This window comes from Physeter macrocephalus, chromosome 15 (assembly GCF_002837175.3).
Source record: "Physeter macrocephalus isolate SW-GA chromosome 15, ASM283717v5, whole genome shotgun sequence".
Lineage (NCBI taxonomy): Eukaryota > Metazoa > Chordata > Mammalia > Artiodactyla > Physeteridae > Physeter > Physeter macrocephalus.
The window spans coordinates 41789596-41806881 of NC_041228.1; the positions used below are offsets into that span (position 1 = coordinate 41789596).

Consider the following 17286-nt stretch of genomic DNA (forward strand, 5'->3'; position numbering starts at 1 on the left):
AGATTGCTTTTGCTATTTGGGGTCTTTTGTGTTTCCATACAAATTGTGAAATTTTTTTTTCTAGTTCTGTAAAAAATGCTAGTGGTAGTTTGATAGGGATTGCATTGAATCTGTAGATTGCTTTGGGTAGTAGAGTCATTTTCACAATGTTGATTCTTCCAATCCAAGAACATGGTATATTTCTCCACCTATTTGTATCATCTTTAATTTCTTTCATCAGTGTCTTATAGTTTTCTGCATACAAGTCTTTTGTCTCCTTAGGTAGGTTTATTCCTAGATATTTTATTCTTTTTGTTGCAATGGTAAATGGGAGTGTTTTCTTAATTTCACTCTCAGATTTTTCATCATTAGTGTATAAGAATGCCAGAGATTTCTGTGCATTAATTTTGTATCCTGCTACTTTACCAAATTAAAAAGTTTGCCCATTACTTGTTTAGCTAGAAAAATAATTTAATTATAATTAAGACAGAATAAGTAATTCAGATTAATAATTACAGTTTACATAGGGTATCACTATAATTTGTGCTGTCTGCATAAAATATTCAAACAAATCCATTAAATGTTATATCAGTGCATAGAAAAAATTCATTCAAGCAGAATCAATTTAAGATTGACTACACTGCTGATGTGATTATGTGTAATGTCAAGAAAAATTCTGCCAGACAAGTGAAACGGGCAAGAAGACTTTACTCAAGACTACTGCGGACTTCCCTGGTGGCACAGTGGTTAAGAATCCGCCTGCCAATGAAGGGGACACGGGTTTGAGATCTGGTCCAGGAAGATCCCACATGCTGTGGAGCAACTAAGCCCACGCGCCACAACTACTGAAGCCCGTGTGCCTAGAGCCCGTGCTCCGCAACAAGAGAAGCCACCGCAATGAGAAGCCCACGCACCACAACGAAGAGTAGCCCCTGCTCACTGCAACTAGAGAAAGCCCATGTGCAGCAGCAAAGACCCAATGCAGCCAAAATAAATAAATAAATAATTTATTTAAAAAAAAAAGACTATTGCAACAGAGGAGAGAGACTGAACTCAACTGCTACTACAACAGGGATTTATAGCCAATGGGCAGGGTAAGGGAGTCAGTGGGTGGAAAATTACTGAGAGGAACTTGGTTAGGTATTAAGAGTGGGAGTATGAAGAATTTGGTTAGGTATCAAGGGTAGGGGGATGCTCTATAAACTGGTTTAGCAGGATCCTTGCTAAAGTCCTAGTTGAGAAGGCTCAGAGGAGCCTGACTAACGTTTGGTCCAGGAGGGAGTTCTTGTCTGTTGTCCGTAATACTAGAAACAATAGTATCATTTTGTGACAAAAGGGTTAAGTAAAATGTAATCCTACCCAAACAATAAAGTTGTGTTTAATGGAAAAATATGCTGCTTCAGGTAAAAAAATTTGTTTAAATTAATTAAAATTCAATAAAGTAAAAAATTCAGTCCTATTAACCACATTAAAAATGCTCAATAGCTGGACTTCCCTGGTGGTCCAGTGGGGCCAAAAAAAGAAAAAAGAAATGCTCCATAGCTACCTGCAACTCATGGCTCCTGTAATTAGGCAGAAGAGTTCCAGACCGTCTTGGGTACGTTTTCATACCTAGGTATGGATCTGCATTCTATACCTACACATATATTTTCTGTACCTACAGAAATATTTAGCTTTGGGTGTTTTGGGTAAGCATAATGGGATTATATTGTATGTATTTTTGTTTTACTTGCTTTTTTCACTTACCATATATTTTGGAGCTTGTTCTATGTCAATACACAGAAATCTACCTTTTGCATTTTAGTGCTGCCCAGAGTAGACCATAGTATGGATATACTTTAGTGACTTTAACTTGTCCCCAACTGATGTGCTCTTAGATTGCTTCCAATACTATGCAACTACTAAGAAGGCTCTGTTGCTCCTTGTGTGTTTGAGTATTTTTCAAGGTAGATTCTGAGAAGTAAAATTACTTCAATTTTAAAAGTTTTTACGCATGTAAACTATTAATACGTACTCTGAGGTTGCCATCACAAATGCCATTTTACACTCTTATGAATGGTACAGAAGAGTACTCTTTGCCCTGCACCCTCATCGACTCCTGACATTTTGTCTTTAAGAATTTTGCCAGTCTTATGGATGAAAATCATTTTTGGTATACATTTCCTTGATAGTGAGATTGAACGTTTTTTCACATTTCCATTAGCACTTCATTTCTTAACACAATGCCTGTATTTCTTCCAAAAATAATAATATTGTTTAAAGACAGTATATATCCTGTGTTCTTGCTTTCCTTTGAGTAACTGTGGTCATGTTGTTGGAGCAGGTCAGTTTTCACTTTGCATCTCTAGGGGCAAGAATCATTTGCATTACTATTTTCTACAATTTTACTCAGCAATAAAACTGCTCAAAGACAGTGAAAGGCTAGGACTACTAAAGAATCAGATTACCCAGTAGAGTATGCCAGAAAACACCTAGCATCCTATAGTGCACCCAGCAATCTTTCACTTTTTTTCCTGACAAATAACACATTTCCTGACAAATAACACATTCTAGGACATTGTCTGGCTCAGAGTGAGAACTTAATAAATTTAATTTAATTCTCTTCTATTGAAAGAATGAAAAACAAAGTAATTGAAAATTGATGGCATTTCTGTAGAACTATAGTTCTCTGGATAGGGGCTGTGTCTAGATTTACCTTTGTTTTCTTTGGGCCTTTCTCAGTGCTTGGGAACATTTTTACACGTGTTCAGTAATTGATTGAATGGAACTGTGTTCAAGTATGTTCTAATTCATTCTCCTATCTGGAGAAACATGTATATCAGGAGAAAATAGGCTTATTTGTTTACATTGTTATTTATCATGTTTCAGACAGAGATTAGAAAATATATCCTAAACACACAAATTGGTGGCCTTGCAAATGACTAGACTAGCTGTTAACTTTCATAGTCCAAATTGTGTGAATATGGCTAAATAAAGATCGTACTCTATAATAATAGCAAATGCGATTTTGTTGTGTGCAGTCCTTAAGGTGTTATTATGCTGTTCTCAATGTGAATGGTGTTTTTTACACATGCTAAAGCAGGCTAGCATATTCGTGTTCGTTACAGCTGGAATAATGCATTGCTTTAAAAACATAATTTTTATCTGATTTTTAGATTTAGTGTTCAACAAAAATTTCTTCTTAAGTAACTGAAAAAAAAAAATACACGGTGGCTACTATAGACTGTAAAATGAAGGAGAAGCTTAGCTTTACCGTGGAGTCTGAGCTGGGTGTAACCTAACTAGCTAGAGGATATGCAATTCCTGATTGACAGCAGGACCAGCATTATGCAGATTTTGTAAGAGAGAACAGCAGCTCAGAAACAGTGATTAGGGGCTCTTAGGAATCACTACATTCACCACTCATATCTTTAGTTTTTCATTTTTCTGTCTACTGGATTTGTAAACAAATAGTACAAAACAGTTCCTCTTTTGTTTTTATTAAAGTGATACTGCAGTGCAGTTTCAGTCTATCAGCTAGGCAAACGTGTCGGAATTCGATATTCTCCCTAAATTAGCTAATTTTTAGCTGTGTTCCATGCTTATCTCTAGACCTTTGTGTATTAAATCCTACCTCGAGCTGTTCTCTTTACACACAAGTGTGTTTTGCTTGTGCCTTCCTGTCTTCTTCAGTGAGAAGCTTTATGTAGGTCAGGCTTGGCTTAAGCAGATTTCCTGAACCTGCGTCAGCTTAAGCTGGAGGAATTTTAATAAACCCTCCCCTGTAGGCGTGGGCCTAAATGAGGCTAGCCTAGTTAAGCCTGATCTTCTTCTGTTTGTGAAAAGAGCTGAGCAGAGCTGAAGGCTGCATGGTGGTTTCAGAAACTGCCTACTTAATTTGAAAAGAACAATGGTAGGAAAAGCTAGATCTTCCAATTTTACCTTATCTGAAAAGCTTGATTTGTTAAAGCTTGTGAAGCCATATGTTAAAATTCTGGAAGAACACACTAACAAACATTCAGTAATAGTGGAAAAGAATAGATGTTGGGATATCATAGCAGTTAACTATAATGCAAGTGGAGTAGACCGCCCTCCTCGAACAGCGCAGGGCCTACGCACTCTTTACAAAAGGCTCAAAGAATATGCCAAACAGGAGCTATTGCAGCAAAAAGAGACCCAATCAGATTTTAAAAGCAATATTTCTGAGCCAACCAAGAAAGTTATGGAGATGATTCCCCAGATTTCCAGTTTTTGCCTGATAAGAGACAGGAACCACATACAAAGGTAAGCTTTATTTTATTTTGTTGTGAAAATTATGGCGCCTCCTATCTATTGGGCTCTGGCTTAGTTGTGATAAAGATATGCATAGTAAGCATCCCCACTACGGGAGCAGTGAATAGTGTCTTTGTTTTGCATTCTTAAAAAAGAAAAGTGAGGCTATAAGGAATTTTTCTGCTGCACTGGATTTAAGCCACTTTTTATTGTCTTTCCCCTCCCCCTTCCCTCCTTCTGTAGTTTCTAAAAAGTAAAGGTTAGGGAGGAATAAATGGGATGTAATTTGTGACATTACCTCATAAACTTTTTAAGCTTTAAAATTAAATTGTTTAATTAGCTTCTGAGAGATACCTTTTTCTTATTTCATTTAAGATTACATTTCATTAGAATTTTCAATTTTGTATAAAGTTAGCAGTTTCAGGAAAAATGGAACCCTTGCTTTCTTTTATGAATTATCAGTGTCTACACTTACTGGATATTAATTGAGCTAAAAACCTAAAATGAACAATTAAGTAAACTTGTTAATGGCACCATTGTATATATTAAAGTTTAAAGTATTTTTAAATGTACAGTTTAAAGTATTTTTCTAACTTACATTCAGAATAAAAAAGACAAGAACACAAGAAAAGGAGTTAATGCCTAATAGGGATTCAGATTACTTAATAAAACTAAAAACTTTTGTTGTTTTTACACATTAATGGTCTAGTTTCACTTTGATTTGGGGTCATACAGGAAAGGGTAAGCTCTCCCATACTATTCTGCAAGAGTATCAAACTATGAATTTTAATATATCAATAAGAGCAACTGGATTAGAAACAGTTTTTTTGGTTGAATTTGTGCTCTACATAACTACTTGCCTGGAAATCTTCAAAAACTATTATCCTGCTGCTGATTCAGATTTTAACCTCTGGCAAAATATAAAAATGGCAGCTACAGGCTTCTTCTGAATCATTTAGGGTAATTTAAGCAAACTGTAAACTCCTTGTTAGTTGAGGAACCTTTCAAACAAAACTTTACAAGGTAATTTCCTATTGGTGGAAGAGTCATTATGTAAGCAAAATTTTTAATTACCTATGAAATCCGTTTGAAGTTAGGGAAGAAATGGAAAAACCTTTTTAGCCAAACATTTGTTATTTTGATAATTTACTAGGATAATATTTTTGAGCCCAGCTTCTTACCATATACTTCTTATTTCTATTTGATAGCATAGTAAAAAAATAGCACCAGTGAGAATACAAGATGTGGATACACAGTATATTAATTCATGGGGTCACTGCTTAAACTGTTCACTGTGATGACAAATGATTAAATCCTAGTATGCTGAATGTCCAAAAGAAAAAAAAAACTCCACAGTAAGACTGTTTTATACTCATTAAAATTTTTCCCCTCTTTGAATCATAAAGAACAGTGGCTTTGCATTATAGGTATGAAACTACCTTTTGGGTATAGGTTTTTATAATTTGAAAACTACACATAGAAACTGTAGTTTTATCAAGTTGTGTATTTTAAAAATACACTGATATAGAAGAGAAATAATATATAAGATACAAAGATATATTTACATTTTGACCGCTTGTGTGTGTGTGTATGTATGTATGGTATATATACACGTATATACATAGAATATATATACCTACACAGTCAATCTTTGGGACACCAACATTTCTCTGATAAAATGAGTTGATTTACACATTTCTATACCTACTGTTTAAACAATCAGTTTTTCAGATTTTAAAGGTAAGAATATCAGAAATATGCCAATTAAATGCTTATTTTTGTTAGCGTGTCTGCTCTGCCGCTTTCTCTATACTAGCATTTTAATTTATAATATATTTATGTATTTAATATACTTATACTTGTTTGACATCATCTCGAATCTTAATTATCTCAGAAGTTTATAATTACACTATCTTAATTATGCTTCTATATACATATGACTGTTAATCTCATCAAACTCTCTATACTTAATAAGGAAAATATTACTGCTTATATAATTTAATGTATTTAAGCATATACCACTATTTTGTAAGGCTATTCTACAACTGACATTGATTTATGTCTTTATATTTACCTCTTTAACATCAGATTATATTTTGTGTTTTTATAACCAATTTGATCCTCAGAGTTCATATTCATAAATTGTAGAAGTCCTTTTATGTTTTATCATTTTTTTGTGACCGTCTCTAAATCAATTTTAGACTTTGTTATGCCTTATTTGTAATGTTTAAAGTGGAATGGAATATTCCAGATATAAGGCGTATTTTTAATTTACATGGGAGTATATTGTCTATGTTTAATTGTGAGTCTTATAGTCTATTATACATACTAATTTGGAAAAGTAATTATGTGGATTTTAAAAATTTAATTTATATCTGTTGTTTTAACTTTTTCCCAATCCAGGATTTAGAGATGTTAGTAAAAGCAAATCTTACTAATTTGAATTACATTTATATTCCATTGTTTTGCTTTTGAAAATCATAAAATGACAAAAAAAGACAAGAATGAAAATGAAGGAATTTATATAATTTACAAATACATTTTTCATAACGTACTAAATATCTTATTATTTCATTTGTACCTCTTAGACAAATATCTGATATTTCTGGCAATTTAATGTTATTAGTAAGTGACATATGGGGAGTTTAAATTCTTTTCCTTATGTTCTACTTAAACTTGTTCCAGCATTTTAATCATCCATGTAGAATGTATTCTAACCTATATTACTTATTTATAATTTATAAAATGTTATTTAAATAATGTTGAAGTGTAACGTTTCCATTAATGTTCCAATAATCTCTTTCACCTCGATAACTTTTATTTTTAAGTTAGGCAGAAGCATAAAAAAAAAACCCTCAAGAAACATTATGTATTCTTAATTCACAACTTCATGTTATACATGAAATTATTTAAAAACCAACAGAATTTTAAGAAACATTGTGTTTATGTCATAAGAAATATTGTAATGTTGAAGTTTAAATTATGCTAAAACTGTAGTTGCCTCTAATAGGAATGCATATTTTATGGAAATTTCATGTAAATTTAATAAACTTTCAATATATCATATATAGGCCATTAAAAAAACACTGCATTAAAAAAAACCATTTCATTTATTCAATCATTCAACATATGATGAGTACCTATGAGGTTCCAAGTAGAGTATTATACTGGGTACTGATGATCCAATGGTAGATCTAAACCCTTGCCCTTGTACACTTCACCTGACCACTGGTTAAAAGACTTAAAGATCACCTGAGTCATGTGGTTTAGGATAGGTAAAGGGGAAACACCATTGCATCTGAAATTGGATAGTTAGGAGAACCCCCTGATAGTTGGGCATACCCAAAATCATACACAATCTTGTTTTTCCTGTGTGTGTGTGTGCGTGTGCGTGTGCGTGTGTGTGTGTGTGTGTGTGTGACTATTGAGAAATCAGTACGTCTCAGAGATTGCCTTCCACTGTCCTACTGGAAGTCATAGACCCTGGTGATTTTTAGATCAGGACAGGAGAGGGGAAGCAGGAGGTCTAGGACTAAGGTGTCGGGATAGCAAGGCCCAGAACGAATTAAATGACACTTTACACCATTTAAGAACCTCAGGCTTATAGGGACAATTGGTATCTCTTGGAGAGTATCAAAAATGCCTTTTCTTTTGTATTTACCTCAATAGCCTTGTGTAGTATTTGTAAGTTCCTGTTCTTTTAAGAGCCCAATTTTAAAGTTAAGGATGGAGAGAGCCATATATATATATATATAATTAAAATCCCAACCGTAGTCACTTTATTATTCCAAGGGTTAAAAATATTTTTTGTTTCATAATTTTCTTTATAGCTTGATAATTTAATGTATATTAAATATGAAATTATGCTTTAAAATGCTCTTATATTCATTTGATTTACATTTTATAATGCTTTTTTGTGTGCTGTAGTGCAAACTTGGATGAGGAAGCACAGGCTGGTACAAGTTCACTACAGGTAATGTTGGACCACCATCCAGTTGCTATTACAGTGGAGGTGAAGCAAGAAGAAGACATTAAGCCTCCTCCTCCACTGGTTTTAAATTCTCAACAGAGTGATACTTTAGAGCAAAGAGAAGAACATGAATTAGTACATGTTATGGAAAGATCTTTGTCACCGTCACTTTCCTCTGTTGATATGAGAATGACATCGTCTCCATCTTCTATCCCAAGGAGAGATGATTTTTTTCGGCATGAAAGTGGAGAAAATTTTAGGTCACAGTTAGGGTGTGATCCTCAGATTCTGCAAATGCTGAAAGAGGAGCATCAGATAATTTTAGAAAATCAAAAAAATTTTGGATTATATGTTCAGGAGAAGAGGGATGGATTGAAAAGAAGGCAGCAGCTAGAGGAAGAGCTGCTAAGAGCAAAAATTGAAGTGGAGAAGCTGAAAGCAGTTCGCTTACGGCATGATGTATCTGAATATAATAGTCTCTAAGATTTTTTTTGCAGTCTTGCAATTTGATAATTTTAATTTTGGCCAAATTACTTTCATTTGGGAATATCTTGAAGCAGAGTACATATTCTTTTTTTTTTGTTGGCCACGCCTCATGGCATGTATGATCTTAGTTCCCTGACCAGGGATTGAACCCACACCCCCTGCAGTGGAAGCACAGAGTCTTAACCACTGGACCACCGGGGAAGTCCCAGAGTGCATATTCTTAAAAAATATTGTTAATCTCTATTATGAAAAAGGCTCTTTTGACATGATTTTCTAATTATTTAATTTTCCTTTGATATATATTAAAACACTGATTGGTATGGTTATAAATTTTTTTGTCTTCCTCCGATTTTTTTCCTAAGATGTTTTAATTGTTAGCCTTACAAAAGATGTTTTATTTTGATTATTAACATATACATAAATAACATATATAAATACATAAGTATTCTGTCAAAGTTCTGAATCTTCAACATTTTTAATTAGCACTTTGAAACTGTATGTAGTTCAAAGTTTTTAAGTCAATCTAATTTAGAAGCAATACTAGCCTAATAGAAGCTTGTCTGTATGACATTGATTTTTATGCTTTCATTCTTTGACGGAGTAAGTCCTAGGATTTTAGGGATGGAAGGTATTTGGAGAACACTTTTTCCCATCTCAATTTTGAGGTAATGAAACCGAGGTCCAGGGAGAACTCAATGATTTACTTGATGTAACAAAGCTCTTTATGGCAGAGCAATGACCAGCACTCAGTTTTTGTTTCTCTGTAATTATTTTCCCCCTGCTATTCCACAGAAGTAAAAATACACAAAAATATCCTACATGTTAAAAAATTAGAAACATTTATTTCATTAAAATTGCTTTTAAAAATTGGTGGGTTATGAAATCAGGGGAATTGTGTCAATTACCCCCTTCCTCCTCCTCCTTTTTTTGTCCAGCAAAATAAGATATTCTATTGGAACTGTTATGTATTTTGACTACAAGATTTAATATGTCAATTCATTTGCAATGTCTTAGTCTGAAAAAGATTTCTTTCACAGTAAAATCACAGTAAAAACTTTAATGAACAAAATTAAAATTTTATTTAGAATAAAAATAGCAAAAATTATATGTTTATAATTTATGATATCTATAGTCTTTTATGTTTTTGTAAATATTGCTATTTTAGTATTTGTGGAAATAAATAAAACCTTGATTCTTAACGCACACGTAGACATTTATGTTAAATCTTTAATATGTTTATTACTTAAGGATTTCTATTTTTGCTGGGGCTGTGTTGAGGAAGCCAAGCTTTAGAATGGGGTAGGTAGGATTTCAGCCGTATTGGGGAGAAAGGATGTTTATACCAGAGTGAGCAGCATGAAGAAGGCATAGAGAATGGGAAAAAGTGGGTCAGAGTGTATAAGCACAAATACAGTGCTAAGCCAGGTGATTTTTAAGTGATCTTAAGTGAGCATAGAGAGGGCCAATTAGGGCTGTGATAATCTGGACAAGGACATATACCTTGACTAACTGGGGTAGCTATCCTTGAGCTCCAGCAGAATTTTTACCTGCAGAAATGAGCCAGAAATCTGCATTTTTATTAGACATTTTTATTTGTAAAACATTTGCAAATAATTAAAAATATTTAAAATAATAAAGAGACGAAACATGTGAGTGGGCCTCATTCAGCCAGTGGGCTTTCGGCTCATGGCCTGTGGTGTAGAGCAGTGGTTCACCAAGAGTAGACCCTGACCAGCAGCGTCAGCATCTCTTGAGAACTTGTGAGATATGTAAATCCATTCCTTTCGGATCAGCAACTTGAGGGGTAGAGTACAGCAACCTGTTTTAATAAGTTCTCTAGAGATTCTGATGCAAGCTAAAAAACCACTCAAAGAACCACTGGAATAGAGTATTTTGAAACCTAACATGGTGCCTAAATCATATTAGATTTTCAGAAATTTTTGTTGAAGAGTGGGTGAAGGTAAATTGAGGGATATCAATTTGGAAGTTGGAAGCTGGTTGGTGCCACATTATGGATTACAATTAAATGCTGTTTTTAAGGAATCGAATGTGAATATATAATGGCAAGCCATGGAAGGCTTTTGACTAGGGACATATGACTAGAGCTCTGACTTAATGTCATAATAGCAGCATTTCAGGGTGGGCATCGTAGTGCAGGGAAATTAAATCTGAAATTTAGGTTATGGCTATAGGAATAGAAAGAATAAAAATAAAACAGACTCTTATGGTACCGTTTTAGCTTGTTGACTGCTTAATTTCATTGGCATATTGTATCTGCTGTTAGAGTTAAATATTTTATTATAAAAATGCCTTGAATGTATGATATATCCTTTTGACAATTTCATCTTTAATCTGTGCTGTGACTTTTCTTTCAGTCTAATGAATCTTATAATTCTTACTTGAGGTAATGTTTTTACAACATTATTCCAGTAAATCTTTACAGTAGTAAGCTTTAACTTTTTGAAATGATTGAAAGCAAATTACCATACAAAATGTAATTCATGTTATAATCTTAGCATGGTACTACTCAGAATTGTTAATGAATGTTCAATTTGAATGCTGACTTTCTACAGCTGAATCAGTTTTCCAGGTGTGTTCTGTGGAACATTAATTCTGTGAAATGTTTTTAGCCAAGTTATGTGTTCAAAAAAGTGCAATATACATCTTTTTTGGTGGTTAGAGTCTAACATAAGTGTGGAAGGTAAAAATGTATACTATATAAAATTGCCCTTGAAAATTTTTTTGCTTTCCAGAAAATAGTGTAAACATAGTCTGCTACAGTCGTATTTTTCTCCAGCAGTGTTCAAGATTGTTGTTCCATTGCTTATGTCATGTGACAAATTAGTTAGCATGTAGGGACTGAGTAGAATAAAAACCTTATTTTACATATTTTTAAACAACAGAATTACACTCATTGCAGTGAGTTTACTGCAGCAGTTTTTCTGAGTCAATCTTGTTTAATTTTAATCTGCAAAAATTAAAGTGAATGTGGTTCTGCTCCATTTTCATTGCTCCATCTCCCCACCTATGCAATTATAATTAGCATAGTATAGTTTATGGGAATTTCTGTGTAAAGAAGACTTGTTTGATGACTGAACTCTTTTTAGAGGCTGTTTATTATTATCTTGCAGAGTATCTTAGGGAAATTCTGAGCTAAAGCTTTTTTCTTTTTCTTTCTGTATTGAGACTTTTTTGAGTTTTTGACCACTTACCAACTTACATTAGTAGTTTTTGCTGAGGACAAGTTTCACTAAGGGGAATATATAAGGGCAAATTCTATTAGTACCAATGGAATACAAATGAAGCCACCAGACATCCTACTATAGAGAACTGTTTGGGGCCGTGAGTTTACTTACGAAATGTAATGCTGGAAAAACATAGGAAAGAGTGTTTTTATTTTTAAAATGTAGACTTGGTTCTGTAGAAATACTGTTTCATCCGATATATTAGAAATTTAGATAGTGCCTAGTTATTCTTGCCACCTTCTTGTCTTTTCTTATTCATTTGAACTTAAATGGATATGTTTGTTTTTTACAAGTTATGATGTTATAAACCTAGGTATGATTTATAATGGCATTCTGAAAAAGTTAATGAAGCTCTTTCATTTCTAACAAATGCCAGATTTCTTAAAATATTCAAATTAAATATTTTCCTTTTTTGTATAATGCCACATCAACTTGGTGTTATTTTATTTTTGAAAGATTCACTCTACCCTATTGCCTCTTTACTTACATGAAAATGTTTGAAATATGAATTATTTTCCATGTGCCTTCTTTTAGAGTAATGTCAAGTTTTAAATAGATATGTTCAAATAATTAAGTGTGGTAAATTGTAATTAATATATACTGTAGATGATAGTGGTTAAATGCGTTGTTAATACATGTTCTTTTAAATACATGCTAATACATTGTACTGATTTGTGTGCCATAAAACAAAGAATTCAGTACTATAGAGGTAAATTTTTTTGATGAGGCACAATTGAAATACATTTCTTTAGGTGATATAATAGATGCCAAATGTACCATGTCTAAATTTCATAATATATTTATTTTTTTCAAATGTTAATATTCACAAATTCTCAAAATCAATTAAATATTTGATGGTGACTTTGATTGTAAATAGTTAAAAATAATTAGATGAAATATGGTTGCAATACTTAACAAATACAAGAGTAAATTCTTAAAATATGCAACCTAATTAAACTTTAGCAGTCATGCTAGATCTTGTATATAATTTTGAGAAATTGGTTCTGTATTTTTTAATGTATCTTCTTTAAGTTGTTTCATTAAAAGTAGCAGCTATAATGTGAATTTATATAATTTATTTTTAGTTTTCAATTCCTTTGTAAATAGTAGAAAGCAAAGTAAATAAATAAATAAAAATATCACCCAAGTTAGCCCAAACAATTTAAACTAAAATGGATGTATCATTAGACTTACACTTTGTTAGTAGATCTTTCATGAGTGTGAATTCACCTCTGTTACAGAGATTCAGAAATCCTTCAAATGTATAGAAACAAAATAATTTTATAGTAAACATTCATATGCCTACCACTTGCATTCTACAATTAATGTTTTGCTATATTTGCTTTATCACATATTTGTCTATCCATCCATAATTTTTTTTTAAAGAAAACTGTTATTTTAAAACAAGTTGCAGAATTAGAATACTTTACCCATAAACACTTCAGCATGAGTATTATGAACTGGAGTTCAATATTTATTTGTGTGTGTATGATTTTTTAGGTAAGATTTGCAAACAGTGAAATGCACAAATCTTAAACGCACCATTTGATGAGTTTTGACAAATGACTACACCTGTGTAGCTTAAACACCCATCAAGATTTTAAAAGTTATCACCCCAGAGAGTTCTCTCCTGCCCCTTCCTAACCAATACCCTGGTACCTCAGGCAACCACTGTTTTTAAAAAACCACTAATTTTTAAAAAAACAGATAAGTTGGGCTTCCCTGGTGGCGCAGTGGTTGAGAGTCCGCCTGCCGATGCAGGGGACACGAGTTCGTGCCCCGGTCCGGGAAGATCCCACATAACGTGGAGCGGCTGGGCCCGTGAGCCATGGCCACTGAGCCTGCGTGTCCGGAGCCTGTGCTTCGCAACGGGAGAGGCCACAACAGTGAGAGGCCCGCATAACGCAAAAAAAACCCCAAAAAACAGTTAAGTTTTGCTTGTTCTATGACACAGTATAATTGAGATCATATAGTATGGACCCTTTGTTTCTGTTTTTTTCACCCGTCTTTATGTTTTTAATATTCATCCATCCTCTAATCAGTAGTTCATTGTTTTTTGTGGCTGAGTAGTACCCATTTTATTAATACACCACAGTTTGTTTATCCATTATCTTTTGACAGACTTCTGGGCTATTTCCGGATTTTGGCTATTATGTATATTATTGTATAAATGTGTTACGGACTGAATGCTGGATTAAGGAAGATATATGTTTAACTTTTTAAGAAACTGCCAAACCTTTTCTCAAAGTAGTTGTACCATTTTACACTTCCCTCCATAGTGTATGGATTACTAGTTTTTTAAATAAAGCTTTGCATGTTCATTGATTGGAATGTCAGAATCGAAATTGATGAATAACTTTTTTTGATATTTAAATGAATTTAAAATGCTGGGCAGATAGTTTAGATATCTGGGAATATTATAGTTTTACTGATTTTTTTTTTCTCTTTTAGCACTTATTGCCACTTATTGCATATATGCTTTGACATGAAGTACTGAGAAATATGATAAAATGTATATATAGTCCCTGCCATGCTCATGAAGTATCATTCTGAAAATGATCTTTAATGCAAAGAAATACCTTCTAGGTTTATTTTGTACGTAATGATACTTGTACTTAGTTGACCTTCATTCTGTTTTGTTAAAGAAAACTATGGATGATTACCAGTTTGAAGTAATTTGTATATTAATGTTTGTATATTTTTTAGTGTAATAAAAACTATATGTTTCAAATCTTATATTTATATTGCAGTTATATGTTAATGCATATTAAAAGTTCTGGTAGCTTTTGATAATTTTGAAACTCAAAAAATACAGTCTGCAAGAGTATTTACATTTTTTATTGAATTTGATGATATATGAGACATTTTAAATTTTATTTGCTCCGTTGAAAACAGTGTGTGTATTTAGAATTGTTAAAAGAATATTAAAGGCTTGGGTTTATGGAATGTATAATTAAACCATGCAACCCTAGAGTTACTATGCTTAGGACTCATTCATTAAGATGATAATGTCCACTATTAATATTAAAATGACACTGTCTCCCCCTTCCTCTTTTATCAAAGCATGGTTTTAAGCACTCTTACCTTGTGAATCTTGCTGTAGGCACTCAAGCCTCTTGTTTATGAAGACCATTTTTGGTGTTTATTTGGGAAGTAAATTACAGGGTCAAGGGGGAAATAGATCAGAACCAAGTTCAGAAACAAAAATTACAGGTAGAGTGGAATTGTTAGTGGTGGTTAGTCTGGGATGTAGCAAATTAGTCATTATTTTATATATTACAATCTAGATGAAGGCAGTTATGTTCCATATATGTTTAATTCCCAGTTATCTTCATTCTACTTTTTTGCAGTCATTCACCCTCTCCCTTCCCTGCCCTATAGCCTACATTTAAAATGGGGCTAAATTTAGGGAAGGGACTAGTGCAAGATGATGATGATGGTAGTTAACATTTAGAGAGCACTTACTGCATGGCAAGTACTGTTCTAAGCATCTTATATATATTAGCTAATTAGATGAAATATGGTTGCAACAAGTCTGTGAGGTAGGTATTAGTATTACATTCATTTGGCAATTCATAACCTGGGAGAGGGGTGAGTAACTTGTCCAGGGTCACAGCTAGTAAGGGACAGACTCAAGATTCATACTCAACCAGTCTTGGCTTCCGAGTTCATGCTTTTATCTTTCTTCTGTTCTGCAAAAGAAAGGATATATCTGGGCTTCCCAGGTGGCGCAGTGGTTGAGAGTCCGCCTGCCGATTCAGGGGACACGGGTTCATTCCCCGGTCCGGGAAGATCCCACATGCCGCGGAGCGGCTAGGCCCGTGAGCTATAGCCGCTGAGCCTGCGCGTCCGGAGCCTGTGCTCCGTAACGGGAGAGGCCACAACAGTGAAAAAAGGATATATCTAATTCTGAGATTCTTACGGTATTTCAAAGTGATTATAAGAAATTCTGGATTCTTAGAATTTAACTACTGTCTTTTGTTCTAGTCAGCTTTTTTTTTTTTTTTTTTTTTTTTTTTTTTTTTTTTGCGGGGGAAGGTTTGGACATAACAGCAAAGCAGTCAGCTCCTGAGAATATAACAGGGTATTTGACTCTAGGAATGTTTTTCCCAGCCATTTTTGATGAAGACATGCTTTTTATCCCCTCTTTAACAGCAATCCTGAGGACGTGCACTTTTCTGTTAGATAACCAAGTAAAAAATGGGAACAAATTTGAAAAATGCAGAAAGATATTGTCAGTCTTTTATTTAGTGCACAGAGACTGGTACTGGTAGAAATAGTGTAAAAAGAAAACTAATTGAAATTGTCCAAAATTGCACATCACAAATTTTTTTAGAATTAAAGAACTGATCAAAGCATCCCATCTTTTTCATTAATGCTAAAACGCTCAAAACTTTATCTGGAAAAATCAAGGTTCGTAAAACAACAAAAATAACACATGACAACTAACTTACCTAAAAACTGGTAACTTTTTTTTGACTAAAAACTAATGGAGTAATACAATCTTCATAATATTTAGGCAAAATCTGATTTAGCAAAACTGTATTTGGTAGAAATTATAGTTAAAAAAGAAAATTCATGTTGGCAAAAGCTATAATCAGGAAAATACTATATAATAAAGAAGTGACCGATGAATCAAATCTTTGTAATAACATTTACTTGGAAAATAATCCTGAAGGTACAGTATGTACAATAACGCAGCTGGGTTCAAAGTTAATTTCTAAGGCTACTTTCTCAATGAAAATTAATTTTAAGGTAGTTCTTTTTTTTTTTAACATCTTTATTGGAGTATAATTGCTTTACAATGTTGTGTTACTTTCTGCTGTTTAACAAAGTGAATCAGCTATATGTACACATATATCCCCATATCCCCTCCCTCTTGCGTCTCCTTCCCACCCTCACTTTCTCACCCCTCTAGGTGGTCACAAAGCACCGAGCTGATCTCGCTGTGCTATGCAGTTGCTTCCCACTAGCTAGCTATTTTACATTTGGTAGTGTGTGTGTCAATGCTACTCTCTCGCTTCGTCCCAGCTTACCCTTCCCCCTCCCCATGTCCTCAAGTCCATTTTCTACGTCTGCATCTTTATTCCTGCCCTGCCCCTAGGTTCATCAGAACCATTTTTTTTTTTAGATTCCATATGTGTGTGTTAGCATATAGTATTTGCTTTTCTCTTTCTGACCTACTTCACTCTGTATGACAGACTCTCGGTCCATCCACCTCACTACAAATAACTCAATTTCATTTCTTTTTATGGCTGAGTAATATTCCATTATATATATGTGCCACATCTTCTTTATCCATTCATCTGTCGATGGACACTTAGGTTGCTTCCATGTCCTGGCTATTGTAAATAG

At 33.6% G+C, this 17286-nt stretch overlaps 2 protein-coding genes across 2 annotated transcripts in view; both read left to right on the top strand.

Moving 5' to 3' along the window:
• RAD54B (RAD54 homolog B) overlaps positions 1 to 17286 on the top strand; it is a 119578-nt gene that overhangs the window by 41095 nt on the left and 61197 nt on the right. The window lies entirely within an intron of this gene.
• Positions 3228 to 9747, top strand: FSBP (fibrinogen silencer binding protein). Its single transcript, XM_007117627.4, has 2 exons — positions 3228 to 4242; positions 8158 to 9747. Exons 1-2 carry the CDS (start codon positions 3869 to 3871, stop codon positions 8681 to 8683), a joined length of 900 nt encoding a protein of 299 aa, XP_007117689.1. The 5' UTR covers positions 3228 to 3868; the 3' UTR covers positions 8684 to 9747.

Coding starts and splice junctions, on each gene's coding strand:
- FSBP (XM_007117627.4), top strand. CDS start 3,869: ATGGTAGGAAAAGCTAGATCTTCCAATTTTACCTTATCTGAAAAGCTT. Junction 4,243..8,157: donor GACAGGAACCACATACAAAG/GTAAGCTTTATT, acceptor TGTGTGCTGTAG/TGCAAACTTGGATGAGGAAG.